This window comes from Castanea sativa, chromosome 9 (genome assembly GCF_040712315.1).
Source record: "Castanea sativa cultivar Marrone di Chiusa Pesio chromosome 9, ASM4071231v1".
Classification (NCBI taxonomy): domain Eukaryota; kingdom Viridiplantae; phylum Streptophyta; class Magnoliopsida; order Fagales; family Fagaceae; genus Castanea; species Castanea sativa.
In genome coordinates, this window is record NC_134021.1 from 40,587,254 (window position 1) to 40,612,316 (window position 25,063).

The following is a 25,063-nucleotide window of genomic DNA, read 5'->3' on the forward strand; positions in this document are numbered from 1 at the left end:
GAATAGGTGAAATCGGCTTTGAATAAGGTTCAAACATCATAAATTTGTCATTCCTCAATTTTATTTTGAATATTTGTTGCTTCTTTTGTGTTTTTTGTGTTTTGTTTGTGTTTCTTGCCTTCTTTTTTCTTTGTTTTGTGAACCAGGGCCATAGTAATGTGTTTTTTAAGAATATTTTAATAGTAAAAATATTTAGAAAATATAAATAAAATATTTTTAATAATTTTTTAATTGCCGCACCTGTACCCGCACCCTATTTTTTCAAAAATTGCCGAGTTCTGCACCCATACCTGCACCTGAGTTTTGAAACGCACTTGTGCTTCTTAGGTCTCCACCCTTGGTTTAAGCTCTCGCTCTAAGGACTGCATAATCCCTCCTCAATTCTTATCCCTTGGCAAGGGAGAATGGCCTTCCTTTGGTGCCATATATGGCTACACCCAACACCTGAGGCCAACTTACATACCACAACCCTTGAGATTTCCACATCCACTGATTTTCTCATACAATGATGTCTTCCCACACAAATTCTTGGGAATTAATCAAGCAGCACTTCATTAATTCTTTCCAAACCTAGAAACAATTTAAATTCCTCCAAATACTATGAAAAACCTTATTGCAAACTAGTTGCTTATGCCTATTGTTGCTTCTAGATTTCCATTTCCCATTCAAGAAATGCAATATAAATAAATATCTTCAGGGTGTCTAGGTAACATTCTCATGCCAATCGACACAACAACCTTGAACAGTGAACCATCTCAAGCTCTACTGGGGTTTACTATGGTATCTGTTCCTGGCTAAAGCAGAGATCACTCCACCAATTCCTTACTCTAATGTAAATTGGATCTGTTTCTCATGTCCATCTTTTGGGAGATTTAATAATCCTCAAATACTTCTCATTTCTCAGAACCATTTTCTACACACAGTACAGTACTAGTGTCTCTTCTCTGAAACCACATTCCTTCTTCAGATACCACATTTCTCCCAAAACAACTTATAATTGATATGCCCACTTTTTCCAATTTTATAGGGAATGAAAATTAAATATTTCAAATTAAAATTAAAAACCTTAATCATATTTTAAACACCAAATTATATATTTTTGCTGTCTCTAAAGAAATACCAACAATAAAAAAAGGCTCTGTTTAATTGGCAATTGCCACCATTTTTCACTTCACTGAGTCAGAGTAGAGCTTGTTGAAGTAAAAATGGAGAAGGAGAACACGGCAATGTTGAAGGACTGGGATTGAGGGAGTTTGATTCGGACAAAACCGGAACCATCACAGCTCCTCATCCCATTTTCAAGGGTCACTTCTTCTTTCTTTTGTCTCTTGAAATTTCAAAATTCCTCTTTATATATATATATATATATATATATATATATATATATATATATATATATATATATATATATATATATATCTTTTGCCCTATAAAAGACGGCGTTTGACATCTCCTAACTAAAGTGGGTTTTTATTCTTCTGAGTTGCATAAGGGAAGTGGAAGTTTGGATACCTGACACGCTTAGCCAGATCTTTGAAAATAGCAAACTTTTTTTTTTTTTGGTAAATTAATTTTTTAAACCCATATTTTATATTGTTTTTAAATTACAATCCTCCAACTGATACCAAAAAAATTACCAAATATTTCACATTTTACATACATATAGCATTTGAGATGGTGCTCAATTGAACCACCACCGTACAAAAACCCAAAGTAGGTTGTAAGAAAATCAATGACACTTTTAAAGTTTGACATTTAAAAATAAAAATAAAAAACTTTCTCCATACTATCGATCTCATGCTACGTGACGGTAATGGGTAATACCATATATATCATCGGGGCCTTGATAAAGCTATTATTGTAGGCATAACAGAGTTGTCAAAGCGTCACTACTCGAACCGCTCTACTACTACCAAGTATTATGTGAAGTAATACGAGAACTCTTTGCACCAAGCCACAACCTGTAGTGGTTTGCTAATATTTGCTTTCTTCTTTGTTCTTCATAGTTGAACTATTGTTTCATTTTTATTATTAAACTAGTCACAAATCCGCGCGATGCGCGAAAAAATATAATATGATTATTTTTTATTGGATAATTATTGAATTAATATATTAGATTGTGAGTTGAAAAATTCAATGTGTTATTTGAACTTATGTTTTAAATTAGAAGTTTTTTGTAGTGTAACAAAATATATTTTGTAGTCAGGTATTATATATAGTAAGATATGTATGAAAACACAATGCAATATATTTTATTTTATTTTAAAAAAATTGATAGTGTGAGAACTATTAGACCAGTAACTATCTATACTTTGTTCATTACTATACAGATGTTTGCAATTTAACTCTTATAGATATATTTTTCTCCAAAACATAGATCCACATCTCTTTCTTCCTCACAATTGACACTAAGTGAAAAAGTAAATAAAAATAACTATGCAATAGATCATTATCAATAAATCATATAGGCGTAAATGCACTTTTAGTCTCTATATTTTGACTTTTTTTTTTTCATTTTAGTCCCTACATTTTAATTTTACCATTTTTAGTTTCTAAATCAATTAACGTGTGTTATTTTGATCATTTCCATCAGTCAACAGACAAAAATATCTGAGGTGGCTGATGGAAGACTTAAATATTATTAAAAATCCACATCACCCATGACACATAAGCATATAAATTTAAAAAATTAATTTATTAATTTTAACTAAATAAAAAAATAAAAACAGAATTAAAAACCAAAATTCACATGAATTAAGATCTAAAAGTTTCTTGAACAAGAACACCAAAAACACCAACCCAGATCTAAAAGTTTCTCTGTTTGTTTTCTCGGTAGCCAAACAGTCAAATATCAAAAAGTACCTAACAAAAGAAATGGCAGTGTGTAACCCAAATCTCTTCTTTATTTTCTTCTTCTTCCCTAGATATTACTCAGTTTCTCTGCCTCCCATTCTTTTCATTATTTTTTCTTTTTATTATTTTGTTGGAAGATCATGCCTTTTTTATGGTCTTTGTGTTCTTCCCATAATTGTTCATGTTCTTCCTCACTTTCCCAGAATGGTTCATGTTCTTCCTCAAATAACTCGTTGCCCAGGAAATTATAAAAATCAATATTTTTGTTTCTCTTCTTGCATTTTCTTAGCAACCAAACCTGTAAAACACACAACAATCTTCAAATGAGACCAAAACCCAACAATCACAAAAATACCAAAACACATTTCAACCAAAACACTAAAACATCTCTACCGGACCCAACCAACCAAACGCCAAACATCAAAACTCAACCAAAAAAAATAAGAGACCAAGAAAATCCTCCACTGATCCACCACTTCAAACCCCACCAATGGCCAAAAAATCCAAATCTACCCACCACCTGTGAGCCCAGCTGAACACCGCCACCCAGATCTAAAAAATTTCCTTTCATAAACCCATATTATCCCTTTTCAAATTTATCAAAAATCCAAAAGAAATACAGCAGACTCAACCCAGATAAAGAGAGAGTGAGATGAGAAAGTTAGGAGGGAGAGGGGTTTCGGATCTACCTAGAAACCCACATGATGGCGTCTTGCCACCTCACCACGCTCCTTAACCTCACCCTCACACTCACGCCCACCCTCACTACCAGCATCAGCAAATGATTCTCGGCGATAGCAGTGGCGACGACAACGACCATGAAGTCGAAGTTAAGGTGGGTTTTTGAGGCATGAGATTTGGATCTGGTACTAGTATGATCCGAATTTGAATCAAATAGGAGAGAGGGATTGGGTGGTGATGGACTTGTCTTCTTGAGCTCCACTGGCGTAGATGCGACCATTAGAAGATCGGATGGTAGAGAAAGGAAGGTGGAACCATTTGGATGGCTGGGAAGGGACGAAGATGACGTGGGAGTTGAAGAGGAGAGAAGGGAGGGAAGGGTTGGAACTTGGAGCGAAGCCAGAAGAGGAGGAGAATGGATTTGTTTTTCTTTGGAATGAAATGGAGAGTTTGTGTTTGGAGGTTGAGGGAGTGAGCTTGGGATTTGAGGAAGGAAATGGCGAAGGTGTAGTCTAGGTTTGGGTGGGTTGTGCAATTGTGTTGATTTAATGGCAACATTGATTGTTGAGAGTAAGCAGAGGAAGTTTGAGAGTAAATGGTTTATGTTTGTTATTGTGTTCTTTGTGTTTGTGATCTTGTGTTAATGTTTAAATTTGAATTTGTGTTTTTTGTGTTTGGTTCTGGGTTTGTGCTTTATGTTCTTGTGTTGATGTTTAAATCTGTGATTGTATTCTTGTTCAAAATGAATTAGATCTGAATTGATGTATTTTATTATTTTTAATTTTGTTTTTTCTTTTTTAATTTCATTAAAATTGATTATTAATTTTTTTTATATTTAGAAGCTGACATGGCATTTTTTTAAATGCTAATTAAAATTTTTTATCATTTTTTAATTGGCCACGTCAGCATTTAATGTGCCAGCAAATGCACTCAGTTTGCCACCTAATCAATTTCCGTTAGTGGGCTAGCGGAAATGACCAAAATAACACACGTTAATTGATTTGAGGACTAAAAGTGGTAAAATTAAAATGTAGGGACTAAAATGGAAAAAAGCCAAAATGTAGGGACTAAAAGTGCATTTACACCAATCATATATCATAAAGTAGAAAGATAAATAAAATAAAATGCAAAAAGAAAAAGTTCCTTAAGTATCTATACATAGAAACATTAATAGCATAATGATACTATAAAGTAAATTATATTTTATCTTATTTTCTTTTTGGCATTTTCAATAAAGATGATCAACTGAGCAAAGTAAAAACTTACCAAGAAAGTTCATATTAACTAAAAATTTGATGGTGGACTGGAAATGCTAATTATTTGTCATAAAATGACCAAAATAAAAATCACTAATAGATTTGAGAAAAACACATAAGATTTCTAAAAGGAATTTTACCAAATACATGGGATGTAACAATACAAAATTTATACACTGAATATTTTTTGACTTTTTTGATACTCTACAAATAAAAAAACTTTATTCATTTTTTGTCACAATATAGACTATAGAGTGATTACAAAATAACAAAAAGTCAAGAAACTTGTATCAAAAGGCTTTCTATACAAAATTCCAATAGAAGGGAGACTAATAGGCCCTCCACTTTCTTCAAGACATAGGGGATTATGAAATATCATATATCCTTTGCCTACTCTTTCCTATTTCTCAAATTCACAATATCAAAGAAGTATATGAAGCTAAAAACATTGTGAATACATCTCCGTTCAGTAGAAGTCCATTGGTAGGCAAATTCAAATTTGTAGCCATGTATATTTTGTTTTGATATAAACTCAAATTTCTATTTAAAAAAAAACTACGCATTAACCCAATCCAAAATTCAACCAAAACTATAGGAGTGATCTATGATGGGAAATTTAAAAAATACAACACAAAAAAATTAAATAAGAAAACCATCAACCTAAATTAGAGCTATAAGAAATAAAAAAAAAATCAAGCGAGAGAGAGAGAGAGAGAGAGAGAGAGAGAGTACTCACAGTTTTTGTGTGGAAAAAATATGGATTGAATGGAATAAATGATATCAAATTTATACAAAATAAGATAGGGAGAAAATGAGTTAAAATATAAGAAAGAGGAAATGATGAAAGAAGTTTAATGGTAAAGTAAAGAATAGTAGGGAGATAAAGAGGCAAAGAGGAAGGAGAAAGGTTGGAAAAAGAGAAGAAGAGTTTTTTTTTTTTTTTTTTTTTAAATTTTTAGAATAGGAAGATGAAAAGTTTAAATATTCAATTTTAACAATCACTTGAAATTAGAAAGAAGAAAACAAAAAGTTGAAATCAATTTCGATAGTTGAATATGGTCAAACATTTGCATCTAATAAATAGTAAACATGTGCATATATCCACTAAAATGATAATGAATTATTCAATTTTAACAATTACTTGAAATTAGAAAGAAGAAAATGAAAAGTTAAAATCAATTTGGGTAGCTGAATTGTCAAATATATGCATTTAAAACAAATGAATAGTAACATGTTGAATAGTAATGGAGTGCATTAACTGGTTCATCTATTAACTATATTTAATTATTTTATATAAAATTACATAGAAAAATCATAAAGGAATGAAAAAAAAAAAAGTATGACATGGCTGATGAGGTGGCTCAATAGGAGTACAGCAATATTAAATTCTACGTCTCAGTTTTTAGATATATATATATATAGATTTGGTTGACTTGAAATTTCATAGAAAATATAATCTCAAATTTTCATGAGTCCAAATGTTGAACTGTTTGAACTCTTCCATGGACATCTATTTTCATACCCAAAGATAAAAAGTTACCAACTTCAAGATTTGGGCTACCTATAAATGACATAATAAAAGCTTTTTTTTCTTTTTTTCTTTTTTTGAGGGAGACTGTTATTGGGTTAGAGTAAAATGAAAATTAGAGAGGAAATTGTGCTATTTATATTGAAAGAATATAATTGTTGGAAAATACGATTGTTAGAAATATATGGCTGTTTAAAAAATATGACCATTGTAAAGAAAAATATCAATAAAGACTAAATAATGAAGGCTTAAATATAATAGAGAGAGAATAGAAAATCTGTTGCGTTTGAAAAGTAGGTAACTCAAATTGAAAAATATAACACCTTGAATCCTTCAAGCTCCAAAAGATCTACCAGTTGGGCTTGAGACAGAAGGTGTTAGAAGTAGAATTAGAAGAATGTTCAAGAATTTGGGTTTAATAAAAATAAGAATAATGCTAGGAAAACAATAAAATCTCATAAAAATTTCATAACATTCCAAAATTAGTATACCAACTCACACATGTGCTTCTTTTTTTTATTATCTCTAATTAAAATTTTTTTTGTATGCTATTATATTGGAATTGTTGTGAAATTTTTTTGTGTCTCTAGCTACTCATAAAAATAATCTTGGTCTCTCAAACATAGTCTTTAACTTCAACAAAATAAATAAATAAATAAACATTCAAATAACAATAAAAATGAGCCAAAATAACATTAAAAAAAAAATAGCCACACAAAAAAAAAAAAAAAACATTAGTCCAAACAACAACTACTAAACAAGATATCCAACAAATGCTCATTCAAAAAAAAAAAAAAAAAAATTCTAATCATTCAGATTCATAACTCGTTTAACTCATTTTATAAAAAATAATTAAATAGTCTCTGATTTTATTTTCCTGGATACCAAAAAAGAGATTGTGGTCGTGAGTTTTCCTCGGTGATGCTAGGAGCTATGCTCTTCAAAAGCTTGACTTACAATCACACCATGATCATTCATTGCTCTCTTTTACTTTATCTGTTTTTCTTTTCGCCATCATTATTTTAGACTTTTTCTTCCATTATTACTTTTATCTTAACATTTTCAATTCTCACTTAATTTCTTATCGGTCATTTTTTACTTTTTAATTTTGTTTATAAAAAATTTTGTAAAACTTCATGTATTTGTATTTGTATTTGTATTTTTTTGTGATGTTGATATATTTAAGGGTAAACTATATATTTGGTCCCTATTCTATGCACCATATTTCAATTTGATCCCTAACTTTTTAATTGTGTCAATTTGGTCCCTAACCTTTCTTTACCGTGTCAATTTAATCCTTACAATTATCTTTTGGATGAAAATTAATGACATGTCTAATGGCCAAAATAAAAAATTAGCTTCTATTGATGTGATAATAAACTAAAATTTTATTTTGGCTATTTGCTATGTAAATAATTTTCATCTAATATATAATGGCAAAGACTAAATTGACACGACATTAAAAGGTTAAGGACCAAATTGACACAATTGAAAGGTTAAGGACCAAATTGAAATATGGTGTAAAGGCTAGGGACTAAATATGTAGTTTACCCTATATTTAAATTATATTTTTATCAAATTTTATATAATTTAAGGTTTTTAATGACTACATAACAAAATTCGTTTTGTATAATCTGAAGATACACTATGTATTCTAACAGATTTTGCCCTAATAAAAATGGTTGAAGTTTTACTGTAAAATGAAAAAGAACTATTTTCATTTTGGTCAAAAAGCAACATGAAACGAACTCCATGGCTGTCACAGAAAACAAAACACAATAACTTTCGCACCTCCCTAGGAACTTTTGCTACGGCTTTTGACGCAGGATGTGGATGGGCCTTTTTGATAAACGATGTGTATGGGCCTTTGGTGTAGACTGTACATACAATGATTCTTGCATTATGGGTCAACCGGTTTAACTTCTTCGAATCTTGTAGAACGATGTTTCTTGTAATTTCCTACATCACCGCTTAAGCACCACGCCATGTCGAATTTCTCATAAACAACAAGGCTTCTGTTCCTCAAAAGCTGTCCACTCTCCCATTCTGGATTTGGTTCAATCTCTCTCTCCGATTAAGTACGGAAACAAATGGGAATTTTTGCATATGCATTTGGTAAACATGAAGAAAAGGAGAACAAAGAGAGGGTGGAGAAATAGAGAGATGCTTTGACACAAGTAGGCAATCTCTCCGGATGGCATTTAAAGAATATTAGGTAATTTAATTTGACATATTTATTTCTTTTAAATATTCAGATGACCCACTTCAATGTAGAGACTATGATGCACGGACACAGACACGGACATGGACACAGGGATTCGGCAATTTTTGAAAAATAAGGATACGACACGACATGGACACGGCAATTAAATAATTAATTAAATTTTATATTTAGACATATTTTTAAATATTTTTAGACATAAAATACGTTTATATCTAGAATTTAAATTACGTAAGGACTACACAAAAACAAAAATCACTAAATTCATAATAAACATTATAATTTATAAGGAAAAATAAAAAGTTGAGTGAAGAAACAAAAAAAAAAAATCATAATAATAAGTATAACACAGTGACTTATACGTGGGATTAAAAAAAAAAAAACACATTATAAGTTATAACACAAAACGCGTTAGTAAATAGTAACCCATTCACCCAAATATTTGAAAGAAAAAAAAAAGTACTGCTGAATGGAAAATTGTATTAGAAAGACTCAAAGAATTTCCTGAAGAAGCAATTCTCCGCGTATTTGAAATAAGTTTTAATGGACTCCAAAAATCACAAAAGGAAAATTCTTACAGATTGCATGCTTTTTTAATCATCAAGATAAAGATAAGGCAGTAGAAATACTTAATATTCTTGGCCTTTACCCTGGTATTAGATTGAAAGAACTCATTGATAATTCTCTCTTGAAAATTATGGATAATGATTTAGTGTGGATGCATGATTTACTTGAAGAAATAGAAAGGAAAATAGTCTTTCAAGAGTGCCCTGATAATCATGGGAAGCGTAGTAGATTATGGGTTTATAAGGACATTGACAAAGTGTTAAAAAAAAATAAGGTAAGAAATTATCCAAAAAAAAAAATGATAAGAAGTTATTTAGAGAATTTCCACTCATTCCCTACCTTCATGTTAAAAAATTTTGAAATTTGAATTGTTAAGCTAATAATTGATTTTGCGATTCACCAATTCCTTCTTGATTATTAGGGGACAGAAGCACTTAAAGCCATGGATATTTCGACTACTTATAATGAACAAAAGATGCAAGGTGGAACCCTGAGGCCTTTTTGAAGATGGAAAATCTTAAATTTCTTAGAATTTTTGGCTTTCTCCATGTCCCCTCACATCTTCCTAATGATTTAAGAATTCTTGATTAGATTTTGTATCCTTCAAAATCTTTGCCATCAAGTTTCCAGCTAGATGAGCTTGTTCAATTTTGTTTGCGACAAAGCAAAATTGAACGGCTTTGGATAGGGGTAAAGGTAAGTGTGTTATTAATTATACTCTTAAAACTTTGCTTCTAAATTACAATAAATGGAAACTAAGAAGCTAATTGTTTTGTTAAGGACATATTTTTATGTAATTGGTGTATCCTTTGACAAAACGCACTTTACTTGTATTTGGGTAAATCTAAGAAAATTCAAGATGATCTTACAAGGGGTTAAATTAAAGACATGAAGATTACTCAAGAACTACTCAAGAAAAGTGCAATCTATAGGTCTTGATACTTCCTTAACAGAAGCTCAATCTGTTGAGATTCATTAAAGCTTGACACATGTCTCGATCTATCGAGCTTATGGAATTCAGACTATAGTCAGCAACATTTTATTCTAAAAGGCTATTTGTTTATGGGTTTGTATAATTCTTATAAGATTAGAAAAACCCAATGTTTGTAGGTTTGTATAATCCTTATTGAACTAGGAAAGCCCAAAGTTTGTGTAAACCTATTTGGATTAGGAGAGCCCATTAAGCTCCTATTTAAAGGAGGTTGAAAAAGAAAAACCTAACCCTAGAGAGTTTCATAAGGCTTTCTTTTTGAAACCCTAGCCTCCTCTTACAAAAAAAAAGAGTTCGTGCTGCGTTTCTTGTATGCCTTTAGGTTCTATAACCAAGTAAAGTCTCTTGCACCAACATTAAAGATCTTATTGGTGTTTCTATGTCAAGCTGCTACAAATCAACTACAAATATCAAAGGGTTGTTGTGGATTTAGTCACGTACTGGGATCCATGCATCATTTGGTTAGTCACGTACTAGGAGCCATGCATTGAAATGAGAGATTGTCACTACATCACAAGTCAAATTGGGTATTGGGATAAGGGTTCAACTGTATATTGGTATAAGATACTGAGATTCTTTTACTTGTAACCGCTTATTTTGATAATAGTGAATTCTTGGGAGTGGTGACCTTAAATTCACCTGATGGGGTTTTGCCTTGGTGGTTTTCCCTATTCGTAAACAAATCACTTGTGTCAAATTCAATTTCCGCTGCATTTAGATATTTTGGTGATTTGTTTGTGCTACCACGCTTATTGCATGTAATTGAATATAATTAATTAACTTGGCTAATTGATTGATTAATTTACCAAAGGGGTCAATACATTCTTGGCCTATCTTGTTCTAACAATTTTTTTTCTTTTCTTCTAACAGAAGTTTGACAAGTTGAGGTTCATTGACTTGGCCTGTTCCTTGGACCTAATTATAACTCCAGACTTTACTGGAGTCCCAAATCTTGAGAAATTAGTTCTTGAAAATTGTACAAATTTATGTAAGCTTCACCCATCCATTGGAATTCTTAAAAAGCTTGTTCTTCTTAATCTACAATATTGTGAAACACTAAGGCGCCTTCCAAGCACATTTGAAGTGGATTCTCTCGTGACTTTTGGTTGCTCCAATCTCAAGAAACTTCCACAATTTGTGGGAAACATGGAATGCTTACAAAAGCTTTTTTTGGATAGCACTGCTATTATGAAACTACCTTCATCAGTTGGAGGCTTAGGGTGCGTTTGTTTCGACAGTAAAGTAATTCTGGAAAATGTTTTCAGGAAAAGAGAATATTTTCGGGAAAGGAAAATATTTTTAGATGTTTGGTGGCATTTTAAAAAAAACTTTGGAAAATATTTTCAAGTGTTTGGTAACATTCTGAAAATGCAAATTTTTTACTGATTTTTCACATTTTCTCAACCATTTTCTCACATTCCAAACAAATTTTATAATAAAACGTTAAAATCTATCGACTTCTACACAAACAAAAATCAAATCACCGGCCAAATCAAATTAAACAGAGAGAGGGAGGTGAGACAGGGAGGAGGAAGAGTGAGATCGGTGGGGAGGGTGTCTCGCCGGCGCGATCACGCTCGTCGATCTCGCCCGGCGCGAGCTCGACGCGCAATCTGGGCGAGATCGAGGCGCGATCTCGCGCCGTCGATCTCGCCCGGCGCGAGCTCGACGGCGCGAGATCGCGCCTCGATCTCGCCCGGCGCGAGCTCGACGGCGCGAGATCGCGCCTCGATCTCGCCCGGCGCGAGCTCGACGGCGCGAGATCGCGCCTCGATCTCGCCCGGCGCGAGCTCGACCGCGCGAGATCGCGCCTCGATCTCACCGGGACTGGGTTCGACGAAGAGAGAAGCGACGGCGCGGGTTGGGGCGTGACTCGCTCTCTCTACTCTCTCTTCGTGCTCTCTCTCTCTCTCTCTCTTCGTGCTCTGTCTCTCAATTTTCTAGAAAATTCCAATTTGAAGGTAAAATACAAATGGAAACGAATTTCCGGGTCAGAGGCCTAAGTTTTACAGTCAACTGTTCTTATTTTCCGTTTGACCATATTTTCAGCACCTGCCAAACACCCGAAAACGCGAAAAACCATTTCCTGAAACCGTTTACCGTCGAAACAAATGCAGCCTTAATTGGCCTGATGCACAAAGATGGATTCTCTCGATCTTGTTGGATGCACAAAATTTGAAAAATTGCACGAGAACCTGGGGAATGTCGAAGGCCTGGAGAAGCTTGATTTGAGTGGAACAACTATAAAAGAATTGCCTTCATCAATTGAACGTTTGACTAACCTTACTAAATTGACTCTAAGCAATTGCAAAAATCTTGTTTGTCTTCCTAATGCCATTTGGAATTTGAAGTTGGGTAATTCTCTTAATCTTTCTAGATGTTCAAAATTTGACAATTTGCCAGAGAACTGGGGAATGTCGAAGGCCTGGAGAAGCTTGATTTGAGTGGAACAGCTATAAAAGAGCTGCCTTCATCAATTGAACGTTTGACTAATGTTACTGTGTTGACTCTAAAAGATTGCAAAAATCTCGTGCATCTTCCTAATGCCATTTGGAGTTTGAAGTTGGGTAATTCTCTTGATCTTTCTATATGCTCAAAATTTGACAAATTGCCAGAGAACCTAGGGAATGTCAAAGGTTTGAAGAAGATTGATTTGAGTGGAACAGCTATAAAAGAGCTGCCTTCATCTATTGAGCATTTAGCTTACCTTGCTGTGTTGACTTTAAAAGATTGCAAAAATCTTGTGCATCTTCCTAATGCCATTTGGAGTTTGAAGTTGGGTAATTCTCTTGATCTTTCTGTATGCTCAAAATTTGACAATTTGCCAGAGAACCTAGGGAATGTCAAAGGTTTGGAGAAGATTGATTTCAGTGGAACATCTATAAAAGAGCCACCTTCATCTATTGAGCATTTGACTTACCTTCCTATGTTGACTCTAAAAGATTGCAAAAATCTCGTGCGTCTTCCTAACAATATTTTTTGTTTGAATTTGCTTAAATTTCTTGATCTTTCTAGATGCTCAAAATTTGACAACTTGGGAGAGAACCAAGGCAATGCAAAAGGTTTGGAGTTGCTTAATTTGAGTGAAACAGCCGTAAAAGAGGTTCCTTCCTCTATTTTTCTCCATGAAAATCTCAAAGAACTAAATATCCATGGATGTAATAAAAGGGCATTATCTTTATCTTATTCCATGCCATCAGATTATGTTCTCGTGGGCCAATTATTGCCTTATCAGGTCTGCATTCTTTAAGATATTTGGATCTTAGTGACTCAGATCTTTCATCAATTCCCAATGAAATTGGCTGCTTGTCCTCTTTGGAACACTTAAATTTAAGTGGAAATAATTTTGTTTCCCTTCCTGAAAGTTCTCAACTCTCTAATTTTCGAAGACTCCATTTGGAGGGTTGCGAGAGGCTTCAATCATTGCAAAATGTTCCGTCAACTACTCACGTTGTAATTGCAAACAATTGTATCTCATTGGAGAGATTGCCAGAACTACAAAATTATTCTATTAAAACTACAATCATACCTCATTTGGAGGTTTGTGAGAGGCTTCGCTCCCATTTGTGTTTCCAGTGTGTCAACTGCTTCAAATTGGTTGACAATATTCAGATCGATGACATTCTTCAGCTCTCTCTCTCTCTCTCTCTCTCTCTCTCTCTCTCTCGGTTCCTAACATTTATGCTTTGTATTTTTCAGGGACAAAGTGGTAGACAGCAAGACTTCTTAGACATCATTATTCCAAGAGGCGAAATTCTGAAATGGTTTAGCCTTGAATGTAGGAGTGATAACATAAAGGTCCCTTCTTTTGGATGTAATGATCCTGTGGGAATTGCGTTGTGCCTTGTTTTTTAACGCAACAAGTTGCGTCAATACTCTAGAGATTGTCACCTTTCATGTCTTTTTGTAGTCAATGGAATTACAATGGAATATATACACTCTGATTTTTCGACAAACTATGGTGAAGTTAAATTACCTCACCTTTGGCTGCTCTATTTGTCCTCTCACTTTTTCGGCTCCTATTGGAAAGAAATACTTTGTGAAACTGATGCAAGCGGATGCTGGAAACTTGAGATTAAAGTAAATTCCAGGTCCTTGGTGGTGGAGAAGAAAATGGGGTTCCATTCGGTATATGAGCAAGACAAAGAAGGTCCCAATCAAACTATGGCACAGTGCAGCAACAATAGCATACCCTATGAGGATCTGAGTGTTCTTCATCATGATCTTGACGCCTCAGAAGGTAGTGATTCAGAATGTACTGATTTAGCCTTAGAAGGCAGTGATTCAGAAGGTACTGATTTAGCCTCAAAAGGCAATGAGTCAGCCCTAGAGGGTAGCGATTCATCCCTAGAAGGTTGCAGAAATGAGCGAAGCCGCGATGAGGATGATGAAGCTAGACCTAGTGGAGAAGGTTACTTTGATGAGGAACCATATACAAAGATTTGGAGGATTTATGACTTACTTTGAAGAATCTAGTCAAAAGGGAATTTCTACGACTTCTTTGCTTGTAAGTCATCATCTTTCTTTTTGCTATTATAATTTACAACCCTTGCTGTTCTCTTTTGATTTGAGGAGGGGAATCCAATGAAAGTGTGGGTTTTGATTGTCAGGTTTAAATTGGCATGATAACAAATTTAATTTGTCATCAGTATAAAACTATAGAGTTTTTCCTTTTGGATTTCCCTTACTAGCATTTAAAGAAGAAAGAAATCATAGTATTGTGCTAGCTGTACCTTAGAACTACCTTTCGGCAGTTAGATAGCCAATTTTTATTTTTTTAATCAGGTTGGAATAATACAAATTTTTCTTCTTGTCTTGTTGGGGAACTTTTATATAATGGAAGGAGGGAATCAAACGTCCAAGAAGCTTGAAGCCTATTATGGCGGTAAGATGGATAGTTAGCAAAGCCACGTTGAAGAATTAGCCAAGTAAGGTAACTTCTCTCACATCCACCTGGGCTCTTGCTAAAGTGGTCAAGGTCTCAAAATGGTTAGCTATTTAAATTAACTGTCAAATGGCTCTTATTATTGATTGAATCATGTTTTTTATTTCGTCCTGCAAATGTAATTCTCTGTTGAATGTTTAGTGTACAAATACCATACGCACTAACAACTCATGAGAAAATAAAATAACTATCAGCAACACAGGTTTTAAATTGTTAGTTTCAAACTGTTATTCACATATATACCCCTTTCGTTGGAACACAATGTTAGTTCTTCCTTCGTTTCATTTACCATTTTTTTTCTCCCTCTCTTCCTGAAAGACATTACAGTTGCGTTTGGGATTTGAAAAAAAGTTAGCATATTTTACTCTTTAGCTTATTTTTGCTCTTAAAGTGGGTCTCATTGCTTCAAAAGTTATTTTTTAGCTTTTTTCTACATACTTTCTGAAAGCTCAAAAATGTGTTGAAACACAAGAGCTGTTTAGACCCCCAAAATAAAGATTACGGCTCGGTTAATTTTACTCTTACTTAAACTAAGTGCGGAAAAGAGTAAATGCGAGCGAACAAACAATAAATCCACTCTAAGCCATATTCATCAAAACATAGCAGTAAAATGAAAGCTAAAAGAGTAGGGAAGAAGAACGCAAACACAAGATAACACGCCGATGTGTTATCGAAGAGGAAATCGAAGTACTTGGCATAAAACCTCTCCGCCGCCCTCCAAGCGATAAATCGATTCACTAGCCAATCAGTTGGGATACATGAATAGCAAGAGATCCTCCAAGCCTAATCTACCCAATGCACCTAAGCCCTCCAAGCTCCTACTCCAACAAAACTTCTCAGAACCGTGTCTTGTCTAACTCTCCGGATCCTGCAATGTGCATGATTGCATCTGTCAAAGCTTGGCTTCTTCTAATACTTCCCAACAGCACCAAAACCTCACTTAACACTCAGAATGGGTGTGGTAAGTGTTTGGACTATCAACCTCTCAAAGATATGGAAATGGAGATGATGGAGTTGAGGAAAACCACAATGGATTGTGTAGAGAATTGTAGGTATAACAATCTCTCACTCTCAAGGATTTGTGGCTAGAGTTTTCTCTCTGAAAGCACTCCTCAACATATGTTGGTAATGGGGGTATATATAGTGTGGGTAGAGATAGGGTGTATTAGATATGACAAATTGGCAAAATAGAATTTTTCGCGGGTATCTTGTTGAAAGGCCTTACCTGCAAAACACTCGTGAAAACTAGTTGTCACCATCTTGTCCTGACTCTTCGCATTCTAGTTATGTGCTGACCACATGCTTCACTTTGCGGAAAAGATACCCGCGAGCTACCCGTGAAAACTTCTTTGTCTTCAATATACCTTGAGTCTTCACACTCTCTCTCACACACAACCTTTACAATAATATCCCACAAGAAAATACATAAGATTGAACATAATTACAATCAAATTTGGGACAGAATAAAAGTCAACACAAAATAGTTGTAAATCACAACTGTACACTTTCAACAAAAAGTTTTCAGTTTTAGTAAAATATGCGATTCCCAACGGATCCACATGGGACAGTTTCTTTTTTCTCGCTTTTAGCCCCAGTTTGCGTTAGATATCTTTAATTAGTTAGGTCAACTGTGTTGGCTGTTGTATTTTACGGGAGAAAGCATGATTAAATGTGCCATAAAACCAAATAAGTAATATTTCTTCTAATAAGAAGATTCCAAAAAAAAAAAAAAAATGCTGAACGGTCCCCTCTAATTTTATGCGGCCCCTATAGAGTTTCATAAGATACAACACAAAACTGTTTCCCATCTATAAAATCCAAGTTAAACTCAAGATCTCTAAACTAATCTATCAGGAGCCACCCAACATTAAAATTTAATTTCTTAGAAATTTAAAGACAATTGTTTAAATTCACGGGAATCTTTAAGTTTCAATAATAAAAGAATCCTACCAACTTGAATAAGATGCATTCTATGGAACACCAACATCAAATAAAAAACTCATCAGACATCTATTTGTTATACACTTAACTCTTAAGCTCCTATAACTAACCATCATACGATCTGTCTTAATATTGGCTTCAAAAATCATAACTAGTACAAGAGAGTTCTATAATTCTTGTGGATGCCTTATGTGGTTGTACTCTAAATTGTTGGATTTTCTTTTCTTAATATAAGTTAATTCCATTTGAAAAGGAATATGAATACCAGTAAATTCCATATTTACTATGGCACAGTGCAGCAGCAACAACAGCACGCTCTATGAGGATCTGGGTGTAATCCATCATGATATTGACAATTCAGCTGCAGTACGTAGCAGAATATAAGCCAAGCCGTTACGAGGATGATGGGGCTGGACCTAGTGGAGAAGGTTACTTTAATTAGGAGACCAGATCCAAAGACTTGGAGGATGTATGGCTGATTCTTTAGGGAAGTTTTGGACTTTTTTGCCTGTAAGTCATCATCTTTCTTCTTCCTATTACAATCCAATGAAATGAAAGTGTGGGTTTTGATTGTCAGGTTTATTTTGGCATGGTAAACAAATTTAATTTTTAATAGGTATAAAATAATAGGGTTTTTCTTTTTGGATTTTTCCTTTTTCTTTTTTCCTCAGACATATTCTAGCATTTAAGAAAAAAAAATTCAAAGTATAGTGCTAGTTGAGTAGTTGTACCTTAACATTACCTTTTGGCACTCACATCCCAATCACCACAAACTCAAAAAATCATTCTGCATCACTTTTATTTATTTATTAGTTTTTTCATCAGGTTTGAATAGTTCAAATTTTTCTTGAAGCCTATAGTCGCAGTCAGAGGAATAATTACCTGAGCGACATTGAAGAATTAGCCAAGGACGGTCCCTCCTCTCACACCCACCTAGGCTCTCGTTAAAGCAGTCAAGAATTAGCCTAGGAGGGTTCCTTTTTGCTGTATGTGTGTGGCTATGTTCAATTGGTTTTATAGAGTTTAAGCACAGGCTTCAATGTAGAGAAATTCAAGATTCTCTTCTCCCGTGCTATTGTGCCGTTTTGTAATCTCCTATTTTATTAGTGAAATTTTTTGTTAGACTCTGTCCGTGGATTTGAGCCTAAGACTGAACCATGTAAATCTTTGTGTTTTATGTGTGATTGTCTTTTCTATTTCTTCTATTTCTATTTCACAAAACCTACTATTGTTTTGTTACACACAACAAATAAGCATAAAAGCTTCCACTAACTCAACAGTTTGTGATAAGAGCAATGTCTGCTTATGAAATAGAGTTGCACTATTGTAACAATTGAGTGCCCTGTTGGGCTTGTAAGTTTTGGTTGCAAATGTAGCTGTTTGTACTTAAGTAGCAGACAGGGGGGGTTGTTTTAAGTGTTTTTGCTGGGCTGTTGGTTGTGTCCTGCTTTGTTTGAAGTTTTTTATACTAGTGTTTTGATCAATAAAACTTAGTTATTCATTAAATAATTGTCGAGTTTTGTTGTATTAATATAATTCTGTTCAGCTGTTGGTCAATTCATGCTTCTCTCAGCTAGTGACAAAATACAAGACAACCTTGATAGAGCAATGAGTAATTTGAAGTTGTGACAGCAGCAAAATCAAGCCACCTTCTCCCTACACCTGCATACCACTTGATAGAGCAATGAGTAACTTGATCATCCTATGGTGACCCAATATATTCGTAAAACCAGCCATCTAAACCACCTCCCTAACAAGTTCTATTGGTGCATTTCACACAGCCTCATCAAATCCTCAACTGTGCTCTCAACATATTTCCATTTCTCGTCCTCCTCTACTCTCCTTTCTTCTTTCTCTAATGCCTTTCTAGCTAGAAACGGACTCAAATATTATCAGGTTCCAATTCTAAAAGCCTTTGTGCTTTATGTTCCCCAAGTTTTATGTCCCATGAACTTTGCAAGCTGCAAGAATAGCCCCTGAAATCCTACCATCAGGAAAAATTAAAATTGCCATTTTCACTATAATGGCTAAGGCCTCTTTAAGCTTTCCATATTGAACCAAAAGATCAACCGTGCAAGTGTAATGATCCTTATCAGGTTGAATGGCAAGTATCCATTTCATGGAATTATAAAGGTCACATGATGGTGTGGGTGACGTTTCAAACACTTAACCTTTTGCTTTGTGTCCCACATTGATTAGGAGTGAGCCATATTTAGTGTTTATAAGTCATGGGTTACCTTAAGTGATTTCTAAAAATAGTGGGCCTAGTGTTGAACTTGAGCTTATGCATATCACACATGCGGGCGACCATTCTGGCCTGTTATGTGCGTGTAAAACCCATAATTTTTGCTTTGGGCTTTAATTTTTGGCCAAATCGGCCCAATACCATCATTTCTAAAAAAATTTAGGCAGAAAACACTATTTCGGAACTGATTCGGGATATACCACTTTTTCCAGTACTCGAGTTCACCAAACTCGAGTACTGGATTTTACACTTCCACCGTGGCATGCCAGCGTGGAATATCAATGTTAAAAAAATGTCCCCAAGTACTCGAGTTCTTCAAACTCGACTACTGTACGATCTGGTACCCGAGTTTAGGAAACTTGGTTACCAATCTGGATTGTACAACATCATGTGATGGGATAATGCAGACTGATACTCGAGCTTCGAAGACTCGAGTACCACGAAAAGTACCCGAGTTCTAAAAACTCGAGTACTAATCTGTATATACAATTTTGAACCTGTCTGGATTGTGCGGGAATAACGGATGGGAATCCAGATTTATACTCGAGTTGCTTATACTCGAGTACCACGAAAAGTACCCGAGTTTTTTAAACGCGAGTACTAATCTGGATTCCCATCCCTTCTTCCCGCACAATCCAGACTGGTTCAACGGATGGGAATAACGGATGGGAATCCAGATTTATACTCGAGTTGCTTATACTCGAGTACCACGAAAAGTACCCGAGTTTTTGAAACGCGAGTACTAATCTGGATTCCCATCCCTTCTTCCCGCACAATCCAGACTGGTTCAAAATTGCATATCCAGATTAGTACTCGAGTTTTAAGAACTCGGGTACTTGTCGTGGTACTCGAGCCTTCGAAGCTCGAGTATAAATCTGGATTGCAATTTTGTTTAAATGCCCATTATACTCGAGTTTTATGGGCTCGGGTATTGTTGAAAGTACTCGAGTATGTCATGCTCGAGTATGGGGAACTAAAACCGGTCATTTGCACTCTCTCATCTCTCATTTCTCACTCAGTTGCACACTCACTCTCCAAACCGAAAACCCATTTCATCGCCGGTAAAACTCGGACTCCCAAACCCCTTTCATCGCCGGCAACGGCGGACTCTCAAACCCCTTTCAAACCCGTTTCATCACCGGCGCCGGCGTTCAAGCCCCAAACCCATTTCTTCGCCGGCGACTTCGCACTCTCAAACCCATTTATCGCCGGCGACTTCGCACTCAAAGGTTAGCAATGTTTGGTATTTTTTTTGTTCTTTCCATGAGTTTTTACCCATTTTGAGCTTTGGATTTTATCTATCAAAAAAAAAAAATTGAGCTTTGGATTTTGTGACATATCATTGCTAAACTTTAATTTTCATATTCTAAGATGCTTTTGGAGGATTGTGTTGTTACAAATAGTTTGTAAAACCAATGGGATTTTGGATCCTAGCCAACCCCAAAAAACTTGGGACCACGGCATGCTTCTTGTTGATATGCGTCCAGTGAATCTTAAACCTATAAGCTTTAATTCACTAAAGCGTTTTTTTTTTTTTTTCTTTTTTGTTGTTGTTGAAGGTAGTGTTGAAAGTTGGAGCTTTGGAATTTTTCATATATAAAATCTTGGTGGTAGTTGTGAAATTATAGTCAAGACCAATGCACAAAGCTTACACTTTTGCAGGGCTTAATGCTGTGTATTTTAATTTTAATTTCAATGACACTTAATGAGTCAACATGCAGTAATCATTTTTGAGTGTGTAAAAAGTTGTAACACAAGTGATTGGAAAGGCGCTTTTCTGTTTTCGAAGAACTCCATAAGATAATTTTGATGTTTGTTTATTCTTTTATCAATTTTGTTATCCACATAATTAATCATCATTCACTGAGCATTTGAACAATTTTTAATTTAGATGTTTATCTTCTATGTAGGTACATATTAAAATGCTTAATGCTGTGTATTTTTATTTTTATTTCAGTTACACTGTATGAGCCAACAACATGCAATGAGCATATTTGAGTGCGTAAAATATTGTAACACAAGTGTTTGGAAAGGAACTTTTATGTCATCAAAGAACTCCATAATAAAATTTTGATGTTCGTATATTCTTTTATCAATTTTGTTATCCACATAATTACTGTGTTGTTTATGTTACGTGGTTCTTTTTATTTTAGTTTTATTCTGAAACTGTTTGATTCATTTTGTTGTTGATATGTAGGAATTTTTTTTATTGCAATGAGCTGTGTTGTGTTACGTTTATTGGGAAATTACTGTGTTGTTTTTTTTATTGCTTGATAGTCTAGAATAATCCAAAATGCAATTTGTTTTGGATCAATGTTGCTAATAGGAAGTGATGATATATAGGAGGATGCGAGTTTGTATTTGTTGGGTCATGAACGGATTTGACATTCTTTTCCTCTTTTTGATTTGGTAGTTGTGGAAATATTCCCTATAGAATTATATTAGTTAGTTTGTGATTGTGCTATGTTGAATCTTGGATATTGTGAATTTAAAAAACATGAATTGAAAGAACTCACTTATTAGAAAGAACTTATTAGTTTTAAAAATAGAAAGAACACATGAATTGAAAGGCTTAGATTAGAGCCCTTTAAAGAAAATCAATCAAGTGCTTAGGAGAGTTTCTGAGGGAAAAAAAAAAAAGGGAACTTCCCCTTTTAAAGTTCTATAGTTTTTTGTTATCATTTTGATTTAGCTTATGGGTATTTGACTTGTGAGGATGCTAATGGGCCATTAATCACCTTTAATTTATGCCAAGTATGGACCCACATCGAGCAGGACCCTCTATAGGGACTGTCTTGATGAGGCAACCTATGCATCGTTCAAGTTTGCTTTGGGATGCTCCTTTGGCAGGCGAGGTATGCACTTGTGTCATTGTAATCAATATATGTAGTAGAAATATTTTGGGCATTATGTTTGAAGTGTAATTATTACGTGGTTAGTGAATGTTATTATTAATACTAAGCTGCTTTGTTTGCAGGAAGTGCCAGGTGTTCTGACTTGTCGTCACCGAGATAAAGGTCTGTTTGATGGTGGGTTAGATCCACGGATTGCCACTTACATCACAGATGCGGGGTTAGATGGGCTACTTTGAGTCCCACATATGGACCTTGACCATGCATTGATCACGACCTTAGTGGAGAGATGGCGGCCAGAGACGCACTCATTCCACTTGCCACACGGTGAGATGACCATCACGCTACAAGACATAGAGGTCATCCTGGGGGTACCTGTACATGGCTTGCCGGTGGTAGGATTTACCCATATGGACAACTGGCATGATTTTTGCATAGATTTGCTAGGCTTCCTTCCACCGGACAGACCAGTTGATACAAAAAAGAACACTGCAGTGTTGGAAGGGCCGAGGATAAAAGCCAAATGGCTGGAGGAGCAGTTTCGCAACCCTCTTCCTGCTGACGCCACTGAGGTGCGTGTGCAACAGTATGCTCGGTATTACATACTCCAAATGTTGGGTAGTATACTGTTTATGGACAAATCTGGCGAACGGCTCTCAATCATGTATCTACAATTTTTCAATCCAATCAGCAATGGAAAGAATTATAGTTGGGGTAGTGCAACACTAAGTTGGCTATATAGACACCTCTGTAAGGCATCAGAGAAGACAGCCAAGCAAATTGGTGGTGCACTGCTATTAGTGCAGTTGTGGGCGTGGGCGAGGTTTCCACAAATATGTCCTGTGATGAGGCATCCACACCAGGCACTGCCCCCAGGTCCACTTGCTGTCAGGTATGTACGATCTTCAACTTAGTTATCGTTTTACATTTCCGCATTAATTTCTTTCGCATGGGAATTATGTAAGTAATTAATATGAAGGTTATGTCTGTGTTGTTTGATAGATGGAAAGGGGCTAAGATAACAACTGACCATCCAATGCATGTCCTACGCGCCTATCGTGTGTCGCTTGCTTCGCTCGGCCAAATCAGGTATTGTGCCTTACAAGTGGGAACCAACCACTTTATGGTTGTTTGTATGGTTGTTTGTAAGATATCGTTACATATATATTGTTAATATGGTTGTTTGCATTTGTTGGATCATTGTAGATTGTCTGGGAGCCATATAGAGATTATTTGGGTTCTCTGCCCGCATATTGTACGGCAGGCCAACACATATGGAGGTCCATCGTGCCGCTCATACATTTTTGGGTGATTGAAGGCCATCACCCCGAACGTGTTCGTCGACAGTTTGGGATGAAGCAAGGCGTACCGGACAATGTCGATACTTCAATTGAACTTCACAAGATAACGCTCCAAGGCAAGCAGGAAAAAAATTGGGTTCAAGAACATGCCACTCATATTGCTAAATGGGCTGCGCATGCCACAATTGCTGAAGCACCGCCCTTTCATGGGGTAATGAGCTACAATGACGAGTATATGGTGTGGTATCGTTCCATCACTGTTCGGCATATTACAAAAGAGACCTCATACTGGGACACTTTGGTAAGTTTACAAAGATTGTTCTATTATAAATGTACCTTGCTTTGCATAGTTTAGTTCCAAATCCTAACACTACTCTTCTATACTTGTGACAGGTTGAATCACAGTTGAGGATTATGGCGAAGTTCGAACCAGGGTCTGAGATCTACACGGACTGTATGAATGCCTTGCAATATGTTGAAGAAATCAGTCGATTGACCTTGGACGATGTACGCACTGTGGGCAACGCAAGTGAACCGGCTGTAAGGCGTGGTCGGCAAGCAGGTGGACGTCGAGGGCATGGAGGCCGTCAATCTAGTCAGTGCCATGCATCTAGTCGGCATCCCACAACTGTGAGCCGTCACACATCGGGTGGCCGTCACACACCCGTGCATGACCACACGATGGAGGAGGCAAGTCAGACATCAGATGAGATGATGCAGGACACTCGTTATGACATGGGCTCCATGGCACATGATGATGCGGGTCCATCCCATACGTTTGCCCAGACATGTCGGTCCCCATCCATGGTTCGCGATGATACCTGCCCACCCACATCCTCTCCCCCACCGACTACCGGCACTATCCCCGGAGATGTATGTGGTAGAGATGAGATGAGATTCATGCCCACCCCTGGTGCCATCCAGACAGAGATACCCACCCCCCCACCTGAGGCTTCACACAGTGAGGATCGGCCGCGAAGGCCGCAACGGACACGGACACGGACACATCCTCCTGACTGTGGGACTGGACATGGTACTCTCCCCTCTTATACTGATTACATATGCATCTCTTTATGGTTAAATGATTTGAATATGAGTATTTACTTGTGTTCTTTTCAGGCAAGGTGAGACCAGTCAAGGAACCAGTGAGGAGAAGAAAACGGGGATGATTTTCGATGGTCAATCGCATTGGTGGAACCAAAGGGTGAGACCAGTCAAAGGTCTTAGAATCCAACCTTGAATATTGTACATATCATTTTCTGCTTGAATCTTCTATTTCCTAACTCAAATGTCTTAGATGCCAATGACTTATTAAATTTCCTAACTCAAATGCCACCATTAAAGATTATAAAATTTATTAATCCATACTAAAATTTAGTAATCAAATGCCAATGATTGATTTAAATTTAAGGAATTTGCTGTTATTATTTTTCTTGATGACACAATCATCATCAACTCAAGGAAGCCTTAATTTCAACTACTTGGGATGTGTTAGACAATTCCTATTCACCATGCAGCTTTCACCTAGGACCAAATTTTCTGGTAAATCCTTAGGATTCCTGTTTATTCTTACTGCCTTCATCAATGTCCCTTTTGGTGTACTCTTTGTGCTTTTCATGCTTTCAGCCTGGACTTATGTGTAGAAACATTTACTTCTTTGTTACTTATTGCAGAAGAATCCT

At 35.7% G+C, this 25,063-nt stretch overlaps 1 protein-coding gene and 1 pseudogene across 1 annotated transcript; both read left to right on the plus strand.

The window, feature by feature from the left end:
- Nucleotides 1–3,804: 3,804 nt before the first annotated feature.
- On the plus strand, nt 3,805–14,564 carry LOC142609218 (disease resistance protein Roq1-like; annotated as a pseudogene).
- An 8,740-nt stretch (nt 14,565–23,304) lies between these two features.
- LOC142610152 (uncharacterized) lies at nt 23,305–24,628 on the plus strand. The gene is made up of 3 exons (XM_075781890.1): nt 23,305–23,682; nt 23,775–24,414; nt 24,501–24,628. Exons 1-3 carry the CDS (start codon nt 23,434–23,436, stop codon nt 24,548–24,550), a joined length of 939 nt encoding a protein of 312 aa, XP_075638005.1. The 5' UTR covers nt 23,305–23,433; the 3' UTR covers nt 24,551–24,628.
- The last annotated feature ends 435 nt before the right edge of the window (nt 24,629–25,063 follow it).